A 16,889-nucleotide genomic window follows, 5' to 3' on the forward strand; every position below is an offset into this window, starting at 1 on the left:
TCTATTAAAAGTGAAATGATAAAAGAGCGGGCTCGTCCGGGATTTGAACCCGGGACCTCTCGCACCCTAAGCGAGAATCATACCCCTAGACCAACGAGCCACGTGCCACTTCAATTTACATATTTTTATAAAGCTTTGTTTGAACGGGATAGTGACTGGAAATATTTTAATGTAAATGTGAACCCTGTCTATGTTATACAATAATTCTGCCCGCTTTTTACATTCCAACCAATAAACACTTTTAGTTCGCGTCATTGTCGTCATTGCCCGACGCGAATAGAAACACATAAGCAAGTAACTTTTAAACCCTTGCGTAATGTATGGAGAAAAGTGTGATCTGGGCATTATTACTCTGAGTATGATAGTTGCGTGTAGGCACGGGGTATCATTTCGACAGGTTTTAATCTTCAGCAAACGCATCTTGACAGTTTTATGCATACATTCATAGACGTCTAAAATTCCGAGGAGGAGCAGGGAAACATCTTGACAGGTGCTACTCTTCGGTAATATTGTGCCGATATGGAGGAAACGATCGTTTGCGAAAGGCGCGATGAACTTTCTTGACAGTTGTTGGTACTCTTCGATGTCGAGGCTCACCCGCCTGCCGACGTGGCGGGGCGGAAGAGGAGCCGCCGGCTGGTACCGAACGGGTGAGTTACGCTGTCACTTTCACAAAAACAATACAAAGTTGGCTGCTTCCATCGGTTTACACGACAAACATGTTTCAATAAACTATCTGCACTGCAGAATGCGTTTTTGGTTCGTTCATATAATAATCTGGAGCAGAATCGTCATGTTTGCAAGCGTGTGCTTTAGGCTATTTGTCATTGTTTGGAAATTAACATCCACTGTGCATCCGTGGTATGAATAGTTAATATCATTTCTGACAAGGCTTTTGCTTTGTTGTCAAACTTTTAAATTGATGTTTTGGATAGTTTAAAAGATGTTGCATGCGAGTCATTGTACAGGTAATTGCGTTTAGCCCCTACGGTACTATGTTTATTTTAGGCACACTGATTGATGTCTAAGAGATTATTATTTTTTAAATCTGATCAAAGTTTCTGCACACACTAGCGAGTGTAAACAAAACAGGATGACAGAAGTGTTGTATGTCATTGAGTATGCATGCAGTCAGTAACCAACAGGTGGCAATGTGGTACTGTTGTTTGGTTAGTGGCTACCATTCAAATCTCACAATTTCCACAAGTACAAAAAAAGTATATTGTAGTACTGTACTCTCTATTGAGGATTGTTTGTGTAGTTTTTGTGTACGTTTAGAACCGTTTTTTAAATCTTTAATTGTTTTGTGTTCCTTTTACTTTATAATTGTTCTGCATTTCCAATCGTTTTTTGTCATGTAGTCAACTATATCAGTGTGCACTTAATGTTATTTTCGTTTGATATTTTGTAAACACCTAGTTTGAGATTGAAAAGTTACTACAAGGCAACTTTTGAATATAAAATTGGGCGGGTGTTTAGTACATACACCTCACATTTCTGAGGGGTGGCGCTCAAATTTTGGGCAAATTTTGCACCAGTCTAGGGTGCCTCTTAGTCAAAGGCTCCTTCTCACCTGCAACCCTAATAAGGACTAGAAGTAAAGAAGATGGATAGATGGATTTTTAGACAGTTGTACAACAGTAAAATGCCAAGAGAAATGCTACAAAATGAAGACTTAATGGATACAATTTCATTGAAGAAATACTGTAGTAGAATCTAGGTTGTAAATAAACATCAGTGCTTCTGATTGTGTTTAGGCCAGCAATGCTGCATAGTTTCTGTCCAAATACCGGTGTCTTTAAAACAGTCATTATCTCCACTCCCAGATCACCATGTCCCAGTCTGCCCCCTCTGATGCAGAAAGCCCTCCTCCACCTGATAAGCCCCCAACCTCTGACCTCAGCTGTGGCCACGATGTCCCTGAAGCCCCCGCAGCGCCCGCTGAAGTTCAGCAGCCTCCTCAGATCCCAGAGAGTGCCCTGCAGACCCCCGAGGGGGCAACCGAGGACACTAGGGACAAACTAACTTCGTCAGAGAGTCAACTGGAGTCTGAGGGTCAGCTGACTGAATGTGACCAATCAGTGAGCCTGGAGCCAGACGCGACGGAGGAGAAGGATGAGGAGGTTGGTCACTCAGCAAGAGAAATAGATGCAGTGGATTCATTTTGAGAAATGTTAAGGAATGCGTGCGTTAACCTAAAATAAAACAACCTTCACAAATTGTATTGAGCTAAGAGATAATTTTACATTTAAAAAATCTGACATTACAACACCAAACAAAAAATTTCACAAAAAATATATACAATATAAGTAATACAGTGTTAGTGACTGCGTCCTGTCGTGACTAGCGAAAATCTTCACGTACCTGATGCGGCCCTAAAAATACAGTACAGTTGTGCTCATAACTTTATATATCCTGCCGGAATTTTTAAATTTTGTAACATTCTGGAAAGAATGCATGAGTGACTAAGCAAAATATCTTTGCATTCTTTTTTTAAAGAGATTAAAATTAGAATATAAAGCATTCCAAAATAGCACACTCATTAAACAAAACATTGCAATAAAGAAAAATAATAAGATCATCAGTCATATTTTAAACCAAAATTGCCAAGATTTCACATCGTCTGCCATGTTTTGTGAATTTATAAGTACAACTGTAATTGCTTATATATGCCATAAGATGACGCCAAAGCATTTCATGAAGCTGTTCAACTCACACCAACATAGTTCCTTGTACAGCCGACCGATTTTGAATTATAATCTAATTGCAAATTTTTGGCCTACAATATGGTGATTAGGATTTAATGAGATTATTTTTTTCAAGGTCCTCGTCCCATGTATTATTATTTATTTATTTATTTTAGCAAACACAAGCAATAAATAAATCTGTGTTACAACAAACAATATGAGATTATGATTATACATAAGTATTTTGGCCGATTAGGCTTATGCTTACATAAAGGGAAGTGAACCATTTATTTTTAATATCATTTAATTCACTCATTTTACTTCACGTTAACCATGAATTAATATGAAAGACAGATTTTTATCTACTACATTTAGAGTTGTTAACTTACTATAAACTCTTTTACATGCAGTTTTTTTTAATCATTTACTATGACAATTTCACAACATTCTAACAAACAAGTGTTTCTAAATGACAATGAGAGAGTGAGACAGAGAGGGAGTGAGAGAGAGACACACAAAGACACACACACACACACACACACACACACACACCGGGAGAGATAAGGAGGGAGTGAGAGAGTGAGTGCATGAGAGAAACAGAGAGAGAGAGAGAGAGAGAGAGAGACACACACACACACACAGAGAGAGCGAGGGAGAGAGAGTCAGAGAGAGACACACACAGAGTGAGAGAGACAGAGAGAGAGAGAGAGACAGAGACAGAGACAGAAAGAGAGGGAGAGAGACACACACAGAGTGAGAGAGAGTGTGAGAGCGTGAGAGACAGAGAGAGAGGGAGAGAGTCAGAGAGAGAGAGACACACAGAGTGAGAGAGAGTGTGAGAGCATGAGAGAGACACAGAGAGAGAGAGAGGGAGAAAGTGTCAAAGAGAGAGAAAAAGAGTAAGAGAGACACAGAGAGAGAGGGAGACAGAGAGAGAGGGGGAGTGAGAAAGAGTGTGTGAGAGACACACAAAGACACACACACCCCCACACACACACACACAGAGGGAGAGAGAAGGAGGGAGTGAGTGAGAGAGAGAGTGAGAGCATGAGAGAAACACAGAGAGAGACACACACACACAGAGCGAGGGAGAGAGAGCCTGAGAGAGAGACACACAGAGTGAGAGACAGAGAGAGAGAGAGAGAGAGAGAGAGACAGACACAGACAGAAAGAGAGGGAGAGAGACACACAGAGTGAGAGAGAGTGTGAGAGCGTGAGAGAGACACAGAGAGAGAGGGAGAGAGAGACAGACAGACAGACAGACAGACAGACAGACAGAGACAGCGAGATGTGAATGAAATAGATGATGAGACAATGCTACACGTCAAAAAAAATGTGCTCTTGCGTGCAGAGCTCAGGTCAGAAAAACGATCAAGCCTGGGGAGGTTGGGGCTCGTGGGGCAAATCCTTCCTGAGCAGCGCCACCTCCACAGTGGGTACGTCTCTCACATGACCTCGTCCCTCCATCTTCTGTCTCCTTTTGTGGATGTTCATCTTCTTCGCTGCGTGCGTAACAGGTCACAGTCTGACGTCGGTCAAGGCGAAGGCAGGAGAAGCTCTGCGCCTCCACAGGACCTCCGTGGGGGAGGAGGCCAGAGAGGAAGAGGAGGAGGAGGAGGACACAATGGAGGAGAAGCCAGAGGGAGGAGGGGAAAATGTCCAGCTCTCAGGCCTTGAAGGCTCGACCGGTCCGAGCGCTGCCGCCTCCAACCGCGGCGTCTTCTCTGCTATCTCTAACGCTGTACAGAACACGGTGAGAACGTTTTTTTACATTTCGAACATTTATAGTCTCCTTTTTTTTAGTCCCCACTACTCGTATGTTTACCTGACCCCAAAAAAAAAAAAATCCTCAGTTTAATGTCACGCCGGGACTCTCAGGGCAAATCTGTGATCAGCGGCGGTCTGGATGCTTTGGAGTTCATCGGAAAGAAGACCATGACCGTTCTGGCCGAGAGCGATCCAGGTTTCAAAAAGACCAAGACCCTGATGCAGAAGACGGCCTCCCTGAGTCAGGTATGATCGTAAAGCTCCTCGTTCACCACCTCCCGTGGGCGTGCTTCCGCATTTGCCTTCACTTGTTTTTGCCTCGCAGATGTTGAAGGAAGCCAAGGAGAAGGAGCGAGCGCGCCTGAGCAACCAGCCCGTCGACGCACCCGCGGCTCATTATGGGATTCTTTTCGACGACTACCAGGGCTTGTCCCACCTGGAGGCTCTCGAGATCCTGTCCAACGAAAGCGAGGCCAAGGTCAGCCTTGAGTTTGAGAGAGAATAGCACATATTTCATCCGGGAGAGTGCAAATGGAGAAATAAGGCCAAGTGCTGCCTGCAGGTGCAAGCGTACCTCTCCTCCCTCGAGGAAGAAGAGCTCGAGGAGGTGAAGAAGGAGCTGATTTTCATCAAGGGCGTCTTCTTCAAGAGAGAGGAGGAGAAGGAAGAGGGGACTGAGGATGACGAGCAGGCGAAGGGTAACCCAACAATGTGGATTTTAAATCATTTTCCGTATTGGAAAACATATTACACAGATAACCTCTCACCTTGGTAAAATCTTTGTAAAAGCATGAGTAACATTTTAATTGTCAGACAAATGTAAATTATTTATTCATTGATGTCAATTATTTCCAAACTATAAAGCACATAGTCTTAAGTGTCATGACAAACTACATTTACTCCAATTTCAACCCACTTGGACCCGCTTAAGTTTTCTGTTTTCACTGTAGAAAGGGTTGTACAAATTAAAACGTAGGGAAGTAACGATAGCCAAACATTATGAAATGATAAATATCACAATATGAACCTCACGATACGTTAATGATCACGATCTGTGTAAATACTCACAATATTGCAAACATGAATAAATAAATACAATGTTGAACTCATTTGCTCCCAAAAACGTATGAATACGTTCTATTTAAAATGTTTGAAGTGTCCCAAAGACGTATTTATATGTTTTTATGGGGTTTTTTTTGTAATGCTAGAGCATACAGAAGGCTTTGATAAAGCCTCTGACCTGTAGAGGTCACTTAAACCAAATAATGGCCAGCAGGTGGCAGCAGAGCAAAAGAGATCAACCAGGGCCATGTTGCAAAAAAGCTTTTACTCACAGTTTTAAATAGATTTGTGAATAATGATGAAACTTAGCTATATTCTAATGCTAATTGCTGCAAAACGGGAACAGATAGAAATATACTTTTTTTCCCTGATGAAAGAAGAGACTCCAGTAGGTTCCTTTTTTTTTTATATAGCAATAGGACACAATATTCTGTGGGCCTTGCAAAATCTGTCAAAATCCAGTAAAACAGCCGGGAGTGAAAATGGCTAGGAGTGAATGAGTAAAAAATCAAATCAATCCAAATTAAACCTCACTAATAAACTAGCCACCAGAGGGTGCTAGAAATGCAAAAATGGAATACCAGCGACGCTATTGTGGCAATTTTAATATCGCAATATCTTGATATTGCCGTTATCGTTACATCTCTGTTCAAAAGGAGCAGCGAGAAAAAAATAATCCACACACAGAAATGAAGATAAATATGAGAGTTGGCAGAACCTGTGTTGTTTTTGAGTAATGAAACAGAGTTCAACACCATTGCTGTTAAATGGGGGTGAAACCACCTGTCAAAGTTCACTATGATCAAATTATATACTACATAAAATAAATAGTCCCTACCTGGTGTAAAGTTTTTTGGTATGTTATATGTAAAACAAAAAAAGTTTTAAAGGGACTTTGATTGGCAATATTTGAATTTGCATACTCCTATTTTATTTTTTTTCTCCAGTTGACATCCATGCGCTATTTAAATCATAAATCAGAAGTCACCTGTTACTCAGTACTTGATTATAATTTTTTCACTCAACGCGTATTTTTAATCAAGTTATTAGTTGGAGGATTTTTCTTTTTTAAGTAATATCGTGTCATTATTTGAACCTGTAAATTGTTGCTGTGTTTGTGTGTATATTTTTTTGTAGAAGCTGATGAAGTCGATGAAGAATTTATGAGTGTTCTGACTGACTTGCTGTTTGAGCTTCACATCGCTGCTACACCAGACAAACTCAATAAGGTAAAAGATGTACACAGTACAACCGTTTTTTTTTTTTATTAGGGATGGGCGAGTACCGACACCAGTTATTGGTATACCAGCCTTATTTTTAGGTATCGGGCCACCAATACAAAGAAAATCTGACATTGAGTAAGTCCTCCTCAGCAATAGTTGGCAACATACTGAAAAAAAAATTCAATTAAAATTGTGTATTTTGGTTAAAAATAAAGAATAAATGCACAATATGTATTAATTAATCTATTTTACTAATATTTTAGTTTTATTATTTACTGTTAATCATTTAACCAGTTATTTAATAAGGTTAAGGCTGGATTAAAGCTAATAAGCCTCTTGATAATAATAATAATCAATTAAAAAAAGATTCTTCATGCGGTAATTTATGGGCCATCCAGGGCCCGCAGGCCACATTTTGCCCACCCTGATTGTCGACACGATGACAAATTGTATCCAAATGAGGCCGACTGTATGGAATCAATGCATTCGCATCAAAATGGTGCAGATGCGTGCGATTAGAATGCCGCACATCAAAATGGTGGTTAGGCCGAGCCGACAGCTCCTAATTGCGCAACTTCAGGCTCGGATGAGCGCCCACGACTGGGTGAGCAAGGTGGAGCGGCCTGTCGCTACGGAGACAGTTGGCACGGAGACGCAGGAGCAGCCTGGAGGAGAGAAGGGAGAGGAGAAGGAGGAGGAAGATGGAGCGGCTCAGGAGGAGAAGGAGGAGGAAGAGGAGGCAGAGATGAAGCAAGAGCTCAATTCTGCGGAGGTGACGTCTCGTCAGTGTGTAAATCCAATCATCAATACTTGTGATTTCATTTAGTCGGCGTCGACGTTTTTGCTCCGCAGGCTGTCTACATGTCGTCGGTGGGCAGTCTGGCCGAAGTGACAGCTCGGAGTATTGAGCAGCTCCACAAGGTGGCAGAACTCATCTTACATGGACAAGAGCAGGAGCAGGAGAAACCGGCAAGGGATCAGGCACATGTCCTCACCAGGTGTGTGTGCGTGCTTATACGTACTACATTGTGAGGACCAAAATACGTCTTTAACCAACAGATTGAGGACAATTTTGTGAAGTGAGGACATTTTTGGCCGGTCCTCACAACTCAAGACTTGGTTTTAGAGTTTAGGTTTGAATTGGGTTATGGTTGAGGTTAGGGTCAGGAATAGGGGTAGGTAATCATTTTTGATGGTTGGGGTTAGGGAAGGGGCTAGGAAATGCATTATGTCTCCGGGTGTCCTCACAATTATATAAGTACAAGTGTGTGTGTGCGTGTGCGTGCTGCTTCAACGTCCACTTTCCTGACAGGTTGACATGCGCCATGTGTAAGGAGGTGGAGTGCTTGGCCAGAAAGTTCTCTGGCACGCTTCTCCTCGTCGGGGTAAGTTTGAGCCCGTGCGCAAGATTGGACATGAAAACGGCTCTGAGAAATTCCATGTGAATTCAACATGCACACTGTTGTCATTGTCAGGGTCAGAGGAAAGCTGAGGAGCTCAGTCCGCTGGTTGACAGCGTGCTGCTGGAGGTGAGAGCTGCGCCTTCTCAACTCCACTTGCAATTAATGAATGAGCCTACAGGGGGCGGCACATACGCTTAGAACATTGTCATATTGTACACAAGCGTTGACGGGGAATCGTCACTTTGCGATGAATTGTTGATGAAGGTCCTGGGTCTTCTGTCCTCAGGGCTCTAACAGTACCAACTACATCCAGAACGCCTTTCAACTTCTGCTGCCCGTTCTGCAGATCTCCCACATCGAGAGCCAACGCTGCGCAACCTGCAAGGAACCAGAAGCACACGTGCAGCACTAACACGCACACACACACACACACACACACTCATCTATTGTACAGAAAGGATAAAGAAATTCCACACTAAGTGCTTTCATCTGCGTTGTCAGAAGTTGTTTATTTATGTGTATAATACAAAGCTATAACATGTTTAATGATTCACAGGCCGCCGCTGCGTGCGGCTGAGCCCGCTATTGTTTGTTTTAACGTGGAGGCTGCTTAATACGAAGATAATCTCCAAAAATTCAGCGTAACCAAAATGTGTTGGTGTTTACGTTCATATATAAAGAAAATTCTATAATAAGCAGACTTGCACTCCATTGCCTTGACTGACAGAAGAGGATTTTCTTTCCTCTTCAAGTGCCCGTATTCATGATGACTGTATTTTTGTTTGTTGTATAACTCACCCCCCCTCCCATATATTTCCGCAACATTCACCCTACTCGGATCCAATACAAATGGCATGTCTCCATATGAAATAAATGCTCTGAAGAGAGCTCAGCTATGTGCTCAGTTCTTTCATTCTTGTTAATGTTGTTTTTACACGTATTTTCATTGCCTTGTCTGTGGGGTCAACACATTAATAAAAAATAAATAAATCCTTTTAGCCATATAGTATAGGAAATATGATTGATTTATGTGTAGAAACTCTGCAAATTTGTTCACATTTAAGTCATGGACGTATGACGTTTGTTTTTCTTTGCGATGCTAAAGCGGTGTTCGATCCATCAGCAGCTCGGCTCCTTTTGGGAGGGAAAGTCACCGTTGGGTGGTGACAAAGATTAGCTGTCAGAGAAATGTTAGATGCGTGTGGTCAATGATGAATAACAACACAAATCAAATAATGCATCATGCATTTTAGATTGCACATTTAAATTAAATAGTGAGTCAGTTACTCAGGAACCTTTTATATGTTGTATAACTGATGAACAAAGAACATTTTAAAATGACTTCCAACAACTGATTGCCATTTTACTTACATTTAGGATAACCGTTTTCCATGTTTAGTCACCGCTGGTAGGTACAGTGGTTCGTTCACCTGAATGGGTGAAAACAGTGTGGGTTAATTCCCAACTCGGTGAATGTGGGCTCGAATGACTGGTGACCAGTTCTGACCAGACCAGTTCAAAGTGCTATAGAAAATGGGATAGATGGATTTCTCTAAGGTTCAAGCAACTTAACATATGTCTTTTGTTTGCTAAGTTGCCTTGCACTTTGAACCCCACGAAGTCACCTAATTAGGGTTGTGCAATTAATCGAAATTCAATTACAAATTTCACAATTACAAAATCAGCATAATTGTAAAAAAAGAAAAGAAAATATTATTAATACCAATTTTGAGTTGTTTAATTAAAATAAATAAATAACATAATATGTTTTGTTTCGTCTAAAAGGAACTTGCACAATTACAGTGTTTTAAGTAATTGTATTTGTCTTAATATTTTTTACGTTTAAGCATTTTCTTGTTTTGTACCAAAAAACATAAATAGTCGTACTATTAGTGATTACAATTATTACTAAAATAATCGTGATGAATATTTTCTTCATAACTTCATCACTTATTCACCTCTATTGCACTCACTAATGGTTACATCTTTGATCATTTCAAAAAGATTTTGAGCCTACAGGTCTGTTCACCTTTTCCGTCTTATTTTGAAGAATGTATTTATTGAGAATGAACACTTATTTGGGGTCCTTGTCGATCAATGATTCCAAAGCAAGGTATTGCGGCACAATAGTCGGCTCTCGAGGGAACATCAGCGGCAGAGTGGGAAATGAATGATATAACGTGACTAAAAATGATTTATTACAAATATGTTTTTGTTCATCTATCTATGCCAGCGATGCATATTTGCAGGCAGATCAATGAAATGCTCTTCCGTTAGATGGAAGAAATGACAATATGCTTATATATCCACCTTTTGTCATTTTTACAACATAATGAGCCATTACTGTCTGCGAGTATATATATCATCATTATTTCTGTATTGATACTGCACAAAATGGGTGCCCTGGCTCAATAATTACGATAGACCACCATCTCCCATCTACAGCCTACCTTTTACAGCAAATGGGTTACCGTATCAAGATTCCTCCATTGTTGTAAACGTTTGACTATCTTGATATGAAGACTCAGATGATAAAGAGTGACTGCGACATTTTGGTTTACCAGTCACATAACGGGGGTCCGTATGTCCGTCCAGTACAGTTTCTACATCATCTGAAAAAAAATAAAAATAAAAGAAGACATGAAGATCGTGAACAGTAAGATTCATCCACCCAAATGTGTTTTGTTATTATCGTGCGTGTTATGATTTCCTACCAGCTACTACGACCTCTTCAATCGATGATAGTCCTGTCATGGGGGAAAAATAAAAAATCAGTTCCACCACATATTTTCCTATAAATTCGACTTTATTTTCTTACTGACCTGACCATGTCCGGGTAGGCTCATAACAGAGAAGGCTTCTCCCTTTAAGCATTCAATTAATAATGAAACTCGTGTTACTTTAAGTACATGAATTCAAAATAGTGCCAGAAGAAGTGACCTTTTCGAAAGCTAATCGTGGTGTCATTGGTTCCATCTAATCAACATCAGATTGTCTCATTTGATACTTGGTGTGACATGAAAAATATTTATTTAAAATATTTAACTCTAACCCTAAATAAAACCCTCATTTAAAACCCCAACTCTAGTTTTAAACCCAATTTTCAAACCCTAACCCTACTTTAAATCCATACTTTGAAAGCCTAACCCTACTTTGATACCTTACTCCAAAACACTAACCTGTTTAAAACCGTAATCTGAAAACCTAAACCTAGTTCAAAATCTTTATTTGAAACCATAACCACCGTTTAAAACCCCACCCCTAGTATAAAACCTGACTTTGAAACCCTAACCCTAATTTAAAAAGTTCAAAATCCCAAATTTATTACCCTACTTTGGAATCTTAACCCTTGTTTAAAACCTTAATGTAAAACCTTAACCCTCGTTCAAAACACTAATTTGAAACCCTAAGTCTATCTTAAAACCCTAATTAGAAATCATAACGACCCTAACCCCCCTAACCTAACCCTCTTTTGGAACTCTAGTTTAAAACCCTAATTATTTGATGGATGTAGTTAAAAAGGACACGAAGCTGCATCCTCTGTGAGAACAGAGGATGCAGAGGACAGGGTTAGATGCAGGCAAGAAGAAAAAGAAGAAGCCTTTCTCATGCCCTACTTTAAAACCGTAAACCAAATTCAAAATCCCAATTTGAAACCCCTAACCCAGGGGGTGTCCAAATCCGGTCCGTGATGACCACTAGCCTGCATCTTTTAGATGTTTCCTTCCTCCCAACACACCGATTTAAAATGATCAGGATCATTATCAAGCTTCTGCAGAGCTTGCTGATCAGTGGAATCAGGTGTGTTAAAGGAGAGACCCCTGCCTAGGTTTCATGCCCCTTAATAAACAATCATTGTCGAGGTTGGAAAGAAGGGATGTGGATGGAATATTTTTCTGGTTGACATGTCTAGTCACTTTTTCTTCCTATTTAAATTGCCCCCCCCCCCCTCCTGAGGTGGATGCCCGGGCCCCCGCCCCTTTGGCCCCCGCCCCTTTGGCCCCCCCACTATGCACGTCACTGCCCAACAGCAAAAATATTCCTTGCTTTTGCTTGAAACAGACATTTTTACTACATCAGGAACAAGTACACATTTCAGGAGTACATAATATACAATTTTTTCCTTTCACCTTTTAACTGCTGCTCAGTGAAGCCATCACCAAGAGGATGCACTTTCTCTGATGGGCAGAACATATGTGCAGGTAAATTCTAATCATTTGGACACTTTGGATGGTTTGTGTGCATTAGACTGTGTGTGTGTGTGTGTGTGTGTCTTACTGCAGCAGTGTCGACTCCGCTTTATTTGTCTGAGGAAAGCCAAGGTCAAAGTCAGCAATACCACACACAAGAGAACCAGCCAGAGGATCCTGAACACACCACCCCACTCATCTGGACAGGAGAAGACACAACACTCAATATTAACGATTTGCCGGCAGACTCAACATTCGATACTTTTGCATAATCTAATAGGAGCCAGTGCAAGAGTTTTTTTTTAATTGTTTTTTTTAATCTGCCTTTGATAAGATAATACTGCCCCATATTATTGTTTAGTACAGTTAGACGATACCTGTTGGTCATAAATTCCCACACAAACCTTGTTCTTGTGTCTTTAGAAACTTTTTGTTTTCTGCGGCAGAAGAAAGGGTGTGATTGTTCAGTCTCAGCAGACAAGCGATGTGATTGGATGTCTCTGAAGTGGGTGGGGCTAGCACACAGCAATAAGAGGCCACACTGTGACCTCCATCTTCCGTTTCCTCCTCAGGTGGCTGAAGGTGCAGGGAGCTGGAATTACTGTGGCCATATAAGGTGAGCTTCAGGAAGTTAGCATCTCCGAGTTGAAGCTTCACTGACATTTCAATGTCAACCTTTGCAACTGGAAATGGAAAAATGTATCAAATGATTATTGGATGGGGGAAAAATGCTAGCCCTTTTATAACATTCATTAATTAATAAAAAAAATTGTTTATACAAAAACAGGTAGCTGTTGTATGTAAAGTATAATCCATCAAGACTGATTTTTTTTCAAAATGAAAATAATTACTTCAGTCAAAAAAGGTTGTGTTTATTTTATGTACTTCGGCGGTTCGATCTACAGAAGCTAGCTCTTGGGACATGGAATGTCACCTCAGGCGGGGAAGGAGCCCGAGCTGGTGTGTGGGGCAGAGAAATTCCGATTACAAATAGTCAGACTCTCCTCCACACTCTCCAGCTTGGGTTCTGGTACCAATCCTCTCGAGAGGGGTTGGGCTCTCTTCCACTCTGGAGTTGCCCACGGTGAGAAGCGCAGAGCAGGTGTGGGCATACTTGGTGGTGGTGGTCTCCCTTTTTAGGAAGGGGGACCGGAGGGTGTGCTCCAACTATAGAAGGATCACACTCTTCAGCCTCCCTGGTAAGGTCTATTCAGGGGTGCTGGAGAGGAGGGTCCGTCGGGAAGTCGAATCTCGGATTCAGGAGGAGCAGTTTTCGTTCCGGTCGTGGAACAGTGGACCAGCTCTACACCCTTGGCAGGGTCCTCCAGGGTGCATGGGAGTTCGCCCCAACCAGTCTATACGTGTTTTGTGGATTTGGAGAACGCGTTCGACCGCGTCCCTCGGGGAGTCCTCTCACTGGAGCGGTTCGCAGCCGAGTGTGAAGCGGTTGGGATGAAGATCAGCACCTCTAAATCCGAGACCGTGGTCCTCAGTCGGAAATGAGTGGCGTGCCCTCTCCGGTTCGGGGATGAGATCCTGCTCCAAGTGGAGGATTTCAAGGATCTTGGGGTCTTGCTCACGAGTGATTGTAGGCTGGAGCGGGAGGTCGACAGGCGGCTTGGTGCGGCGTCTGCAGTGATGCATATCGACCTTTGTGATGAAGGAGCTGAGCCAAAAGGCAAAGATCTGGATTTACCGGTCGATCTATGTTCCTACCCTCACCAGTGGTCACGAGCTATGGGTCGTGACAGAAAGAACAAGATCCCGGATACAAGCGGCCGAAAAGAGGGCGTCCGGGCTCTCCATTAGAGATGGGGTGAGAAGCTCGGTGATCCGGGAGGGACTCCGGGTCGAGCCGCTACTCCTCCACATTGAGAGGAGCCAGTTGAGGTGGCTCGGGCATCTGGTTCGGATGCCTCCTGGACGCTTCCCTGGAGAGGTGTTCCGGGCATGTCCCACCAGCGGGAGGCCCCGGGGACGACCCAGGACACGCTGGAGAGACTATGTCTCTCGGCTGGCCTTGGAGCGCCTTGGGATCCCGCCGAAGGAGCTGGTTGAAGTGGCTGGGGTGAGGGAAGTCTGTGTTTCCCTCCTAAAGCTGCTGCCCGTGCGACCCGACCCCGGATAAGTGCTAGTAAATGGATGGATGGATAAAAAAAAGAAACTTTATTTTTAAACATCGCAGTTAAAAATGTACTTCCAATTAAAATGTTGCCAAAACTGACTGTCAATTTTGTTAAGCGAGGTTCTCGGCATTCGTTGAATGTAACTAATAAAGTAACTTGTATACTAATTAACTTTTTAAAGTCAAGTAATCAATGAAGAAGCTAACTTACTTTTTCAAGCTAACTGTGCCAACACTGTATTGAGATAGATGAGAAAGGCAATGACAGTTTACTGGATTGTCGAGTTAATCTACCTTGTATGAGGGGAGAGTTCTCTGAAAACAGTTGGGTCAAAAATAACCCAAAGTGGGTCAAGAATGGACCGACCCAACTTTTTCAGTTACTTAACCCAAAAAGTTGGGTCAAATTAAATGAATAACCCACAAAGCAACCTAATTATATGGGTTGTTTTGTGGGTTATTTGTTTGACCCAACTTTTTGGGTACATTGAATAACCCAAATAGTTAAGACAATCCCTTTTTTGACCCAACTTGGATTATTTTTAACCCAGTTGTTTTTAGAGTGTATTTCAAAGATTATTTCAAACCGCAGACAATCTTAAGACTAAACATCATCACTGGTACCTGAAGGTGAGTTGTTACTATGTAATTCCGCCGCACTCCCTTGTGTTTCACACGTGTACCAACTTGAGTGCGGGTCTTCACTCCTCGCATCGTCTAATGCTGGGCTCTTGTCGGCTTCCCTCTCGTCACACATCTCACGCCATTCCTCGCCTCCTGGGATGGGAGGAGGGTCACATGACGTCTTTCTTCTCACCTCGGCATCTGCACTCCGCCAGTTCTCCCTCTTCCTCGGTCGCTTGCCCCGTTCACACGGCAAACAGACCAGGTTGACTTTTGACACTGAAAGGAGCGTACCATCCAGATATTAGAGCAGTTATTTGAACGTGTGGGAAGTGGTGGAAAAAAGACGCTGGAGTAAACACATCGAAGTGGGGGTAAGAAAGAAAAAGAAGTGAGGAAACCACTGGCTGTGAGCATGTGGCAAAGAGCCAAGAGAGGAAATTGTGTTTTCAAAGTGACATAAGCGGAACTCATTTACTACTACACCAGTGGCTGAGTGGAGCTCGGGCATGAAGACCCGACGACAAGTTAGCTCAGTCCATTGCATTAACATAATAAAACTTAAATTAATCCTACACAGGCCAAATTTTGAATGATCGTATGTTTTTCATGTCATTTCTCAATACGTGTTTATCTATTGTTCTGAATGTAAAATATTCTAGGTTTTTCTGAAGTAACCAAAAACATTTTAAATGTTGATTTATTTGAGAAAACAAATAAACATTTGGGGAAGGCTTTACAGATTACGATGTGAGTGAAAGCATTCAAATGCCCAAGCAACAGGTCACAAACTCAGAAGTACTTCCTGTGAAAGGCCTTAAAACTAAATGAAAAATAAACACACATTTAACCTCTCACCTCTGCGTGAAGTGAAAATATCTGGGAGGCAGATGATGACAATGAAGATCACGAGGACGAGAAGCTTTGTCACGATTGACCTTGTCATGTTCGCGCGCAGACGCGCGCACTCTCTAAGCGTAACTTTGAACTTGAGCGATCGGCCTCCCTCTTCTGTTTTAAAAACGTCCGGCCCTCTTCGTTCATCTCTTTTGCTGCAGGCCAAGCCTTCAAAGGAAAAGCTCACGGTTCGTTGAGGACGAGGCAGGCGATGAAGCAACGGGGCCATCCAGCCGCACACACACAGCACGTTGCTGCGGCTCGACGCTTCTCTTCCGCTCGTGCTTCCTGTCGTGTTCACGCCGAGGTTGACAAATGGATCTATTGGCTGCATGTGAGTCGAAATGTCAAATGTCTGATTGAGTGTGTGATGGCAGCCTGTGATATATATATACTCAGGGTGCAATGGCACGCACTCTCCAGTAGGTGATGTATATAGTGAACGTGTTTTTAGAGTGTCCTGTTAGTGTCGTAAAATAAATCAAGCATGCCCGCAATTTGAGACGTTAAGTTATATTTACTGTCTGTCCTGTTTTTTTTTTAACAAGCTATATGTGTTAACAACATTAAGTACTTGGCAGAAACATAATTTTACACGATTTTTTTTCTTACAAAAATGGTTTGATCCAACCGATCCCTCCCGCCTCATCTCACTTGAGGCAGCCAAACACACCTGTGCGCAGTCTTACAGTCAAAGGGAGTAGTTTGAGTAGCTCTACCTTACTTAAATCAGGAAGAGCTAAATTTTTAGAGTTCTGCCACTCAATATCAACACTATCATTACTAGAGCTCATTTCTGCTGCATTTAAACATTACAGGTCAGTGCTAATAAAAAAAATAATGTAAAAACAAAAGTGTAAAAAATTAACCTGTGCTAAAATTACAGTTTACACACTAAAATGAACATTTTC

General features: G+C 42.0%; 2 protein-coding genes and 1 non-coding gene across 5 annotated transcripts; 1 reads left to right on the plus strand and 2 right to left on the minus strand.

The window, feature by feature from the left end:
- Positions 1–28: 28 nt before the first annotated feature.
- Positions 29–100, minus strand: trnap-agg (transfer RNA proline (anticodon AGG)). Its single transcript has one exon. It is a non-coding gene; the product is annotated as a tRNA-Pro (tRNA).
- A 415-nt stretch (positions 101–515) lies between these two features.
- Positions 516–9,042, plus strand: fam114a1 (family with sequence similarity 114 member A1). Its single transcript, XM_086083718.1, has 13 exons — positions 516–650; positions 1,827–2,123; positions 4,039–4,123; positions 4,205–4,440; positions 4,566–4,700; positions 4,780–4,932; positions 5,017–5,152; positions 6,654–6,745; positions 7,320–7,511; positions 7,592–7,737; positions 8,052–8,124; positions 8,215–8,268; positions 8,429–9,042. The coding sequence occupies exons 2-13, from the start codon at positions 1,833–1,835 to the stop codon at positions 8,552–8,554; spliced, it is 1,719 nt and encodes a 572-aa protein (XP_085939844.1). The 5' UTR covers positions 516–650; positions 1,827–1,832; the 3' UTR covers positions 8,555–9,042.
- Positions 8,372–16,290, minus strand: LOC147169788 (uncharacterized). Of its 3 annotated transcripts, none has more exons than XR_015095861.1 (10): positions 15,940–16,290; positions 15,082–15,360; positions 12,737–13,015; positions 12,421–12,531; positions 12,273–12,320; positions 10,965–11,006; positions 10,857–10,889; positions 10,593–10,754; positions 9,514–9,572; positions 8,372–9,319 (listed from the first exon to the last, which is right to left on the minus strand). XR_015095861.1 is itself a non-coding variant. In XM_086083721.1 (10 exons), the coding sequence occupies exons 1-9, from the start codon at positions 16,205–16,207 to the stop codon at positions 9,538–9,540; spliced, it is 1,146 nt and encodes a 381-aa protein (XP_085939847.1). In that variant the 5' UTR covers positions 16,208–16,290; the 3' UTR covers positions 8,372–9,319; positions 9,514–9,537. The 3 variants fall into 3 exon arrangements, 2 of the variants coding, with proteins under 2 accessions (XP_085939847.1, XP_085939846.1); XM_086083721.1 differs by having other exon boundaries at positions 10,704–10,754; XM_086083720.1 differs by lacking the exon at positions 8,372–9,319 and having other exon boundaries at positions 9,538–9,572; positions 10,614–10,754.
- Positions 16,291–16,889: the final 599 nt, after the last annotated feature.

Source organism: Leptonotus elevatus, chromosome 8, assembly GCF_054856555.1.
Source record: "Leptonotus elevatus isolate MCC_2025b chromosome 8, RoL_Lele_1.0, whole genome shotgun sequence".
NCBI lineage: Eukaryota > Metazoa > Chordata > Actinopteri > Syngnathiformes > Syngnathidae > Leptonotus > Leptonotus elevatus.

Coding starts and splice junctions, on each gene's coding strand:
- fam114a1 (XM_086083718.1), top strand. CDS start 1,833: ATGTCCCAGTCTGCCCCCTCTGATGCAGAAAGCCCTCCTCCACCTGAT. Junction 4,124..4,204: donor CAGCGCCACCTCCACAGTGG/GTACGTCTCTCA, acceptor CGTGCGTAACAG/GTCACAGTCTGACGTCGGTC. Junction 7,512..7,591: donor AAGAGCTCAATTCTGCGGAG/GTGACGTCTCGT, acceptor TTTGCTCCGCAG/GCTGTCTACATGTCGTCGGT.
- LOC147169788 (XM_086083720.1), bottom strand. CDS start 16,207: ATGGCCCCGTTGCTTCATCGCCTGCCTCGTCCTCAACGAACCGTGAGC. Junction 13,016..15,081: donor TAGTAACAACTCACCTTCAG/GTACCAGTGATG, acceptor TTCCATTTCCAG/TTGCAAAGGTTGACATTGAA. Junction 12,321..12,420: donor GCGGAGTCGACACTGCTGCA/GTAAGACACACA, acceptor TCTGCCCATCAG/AGAAAGTGCATCCTCTTGGT.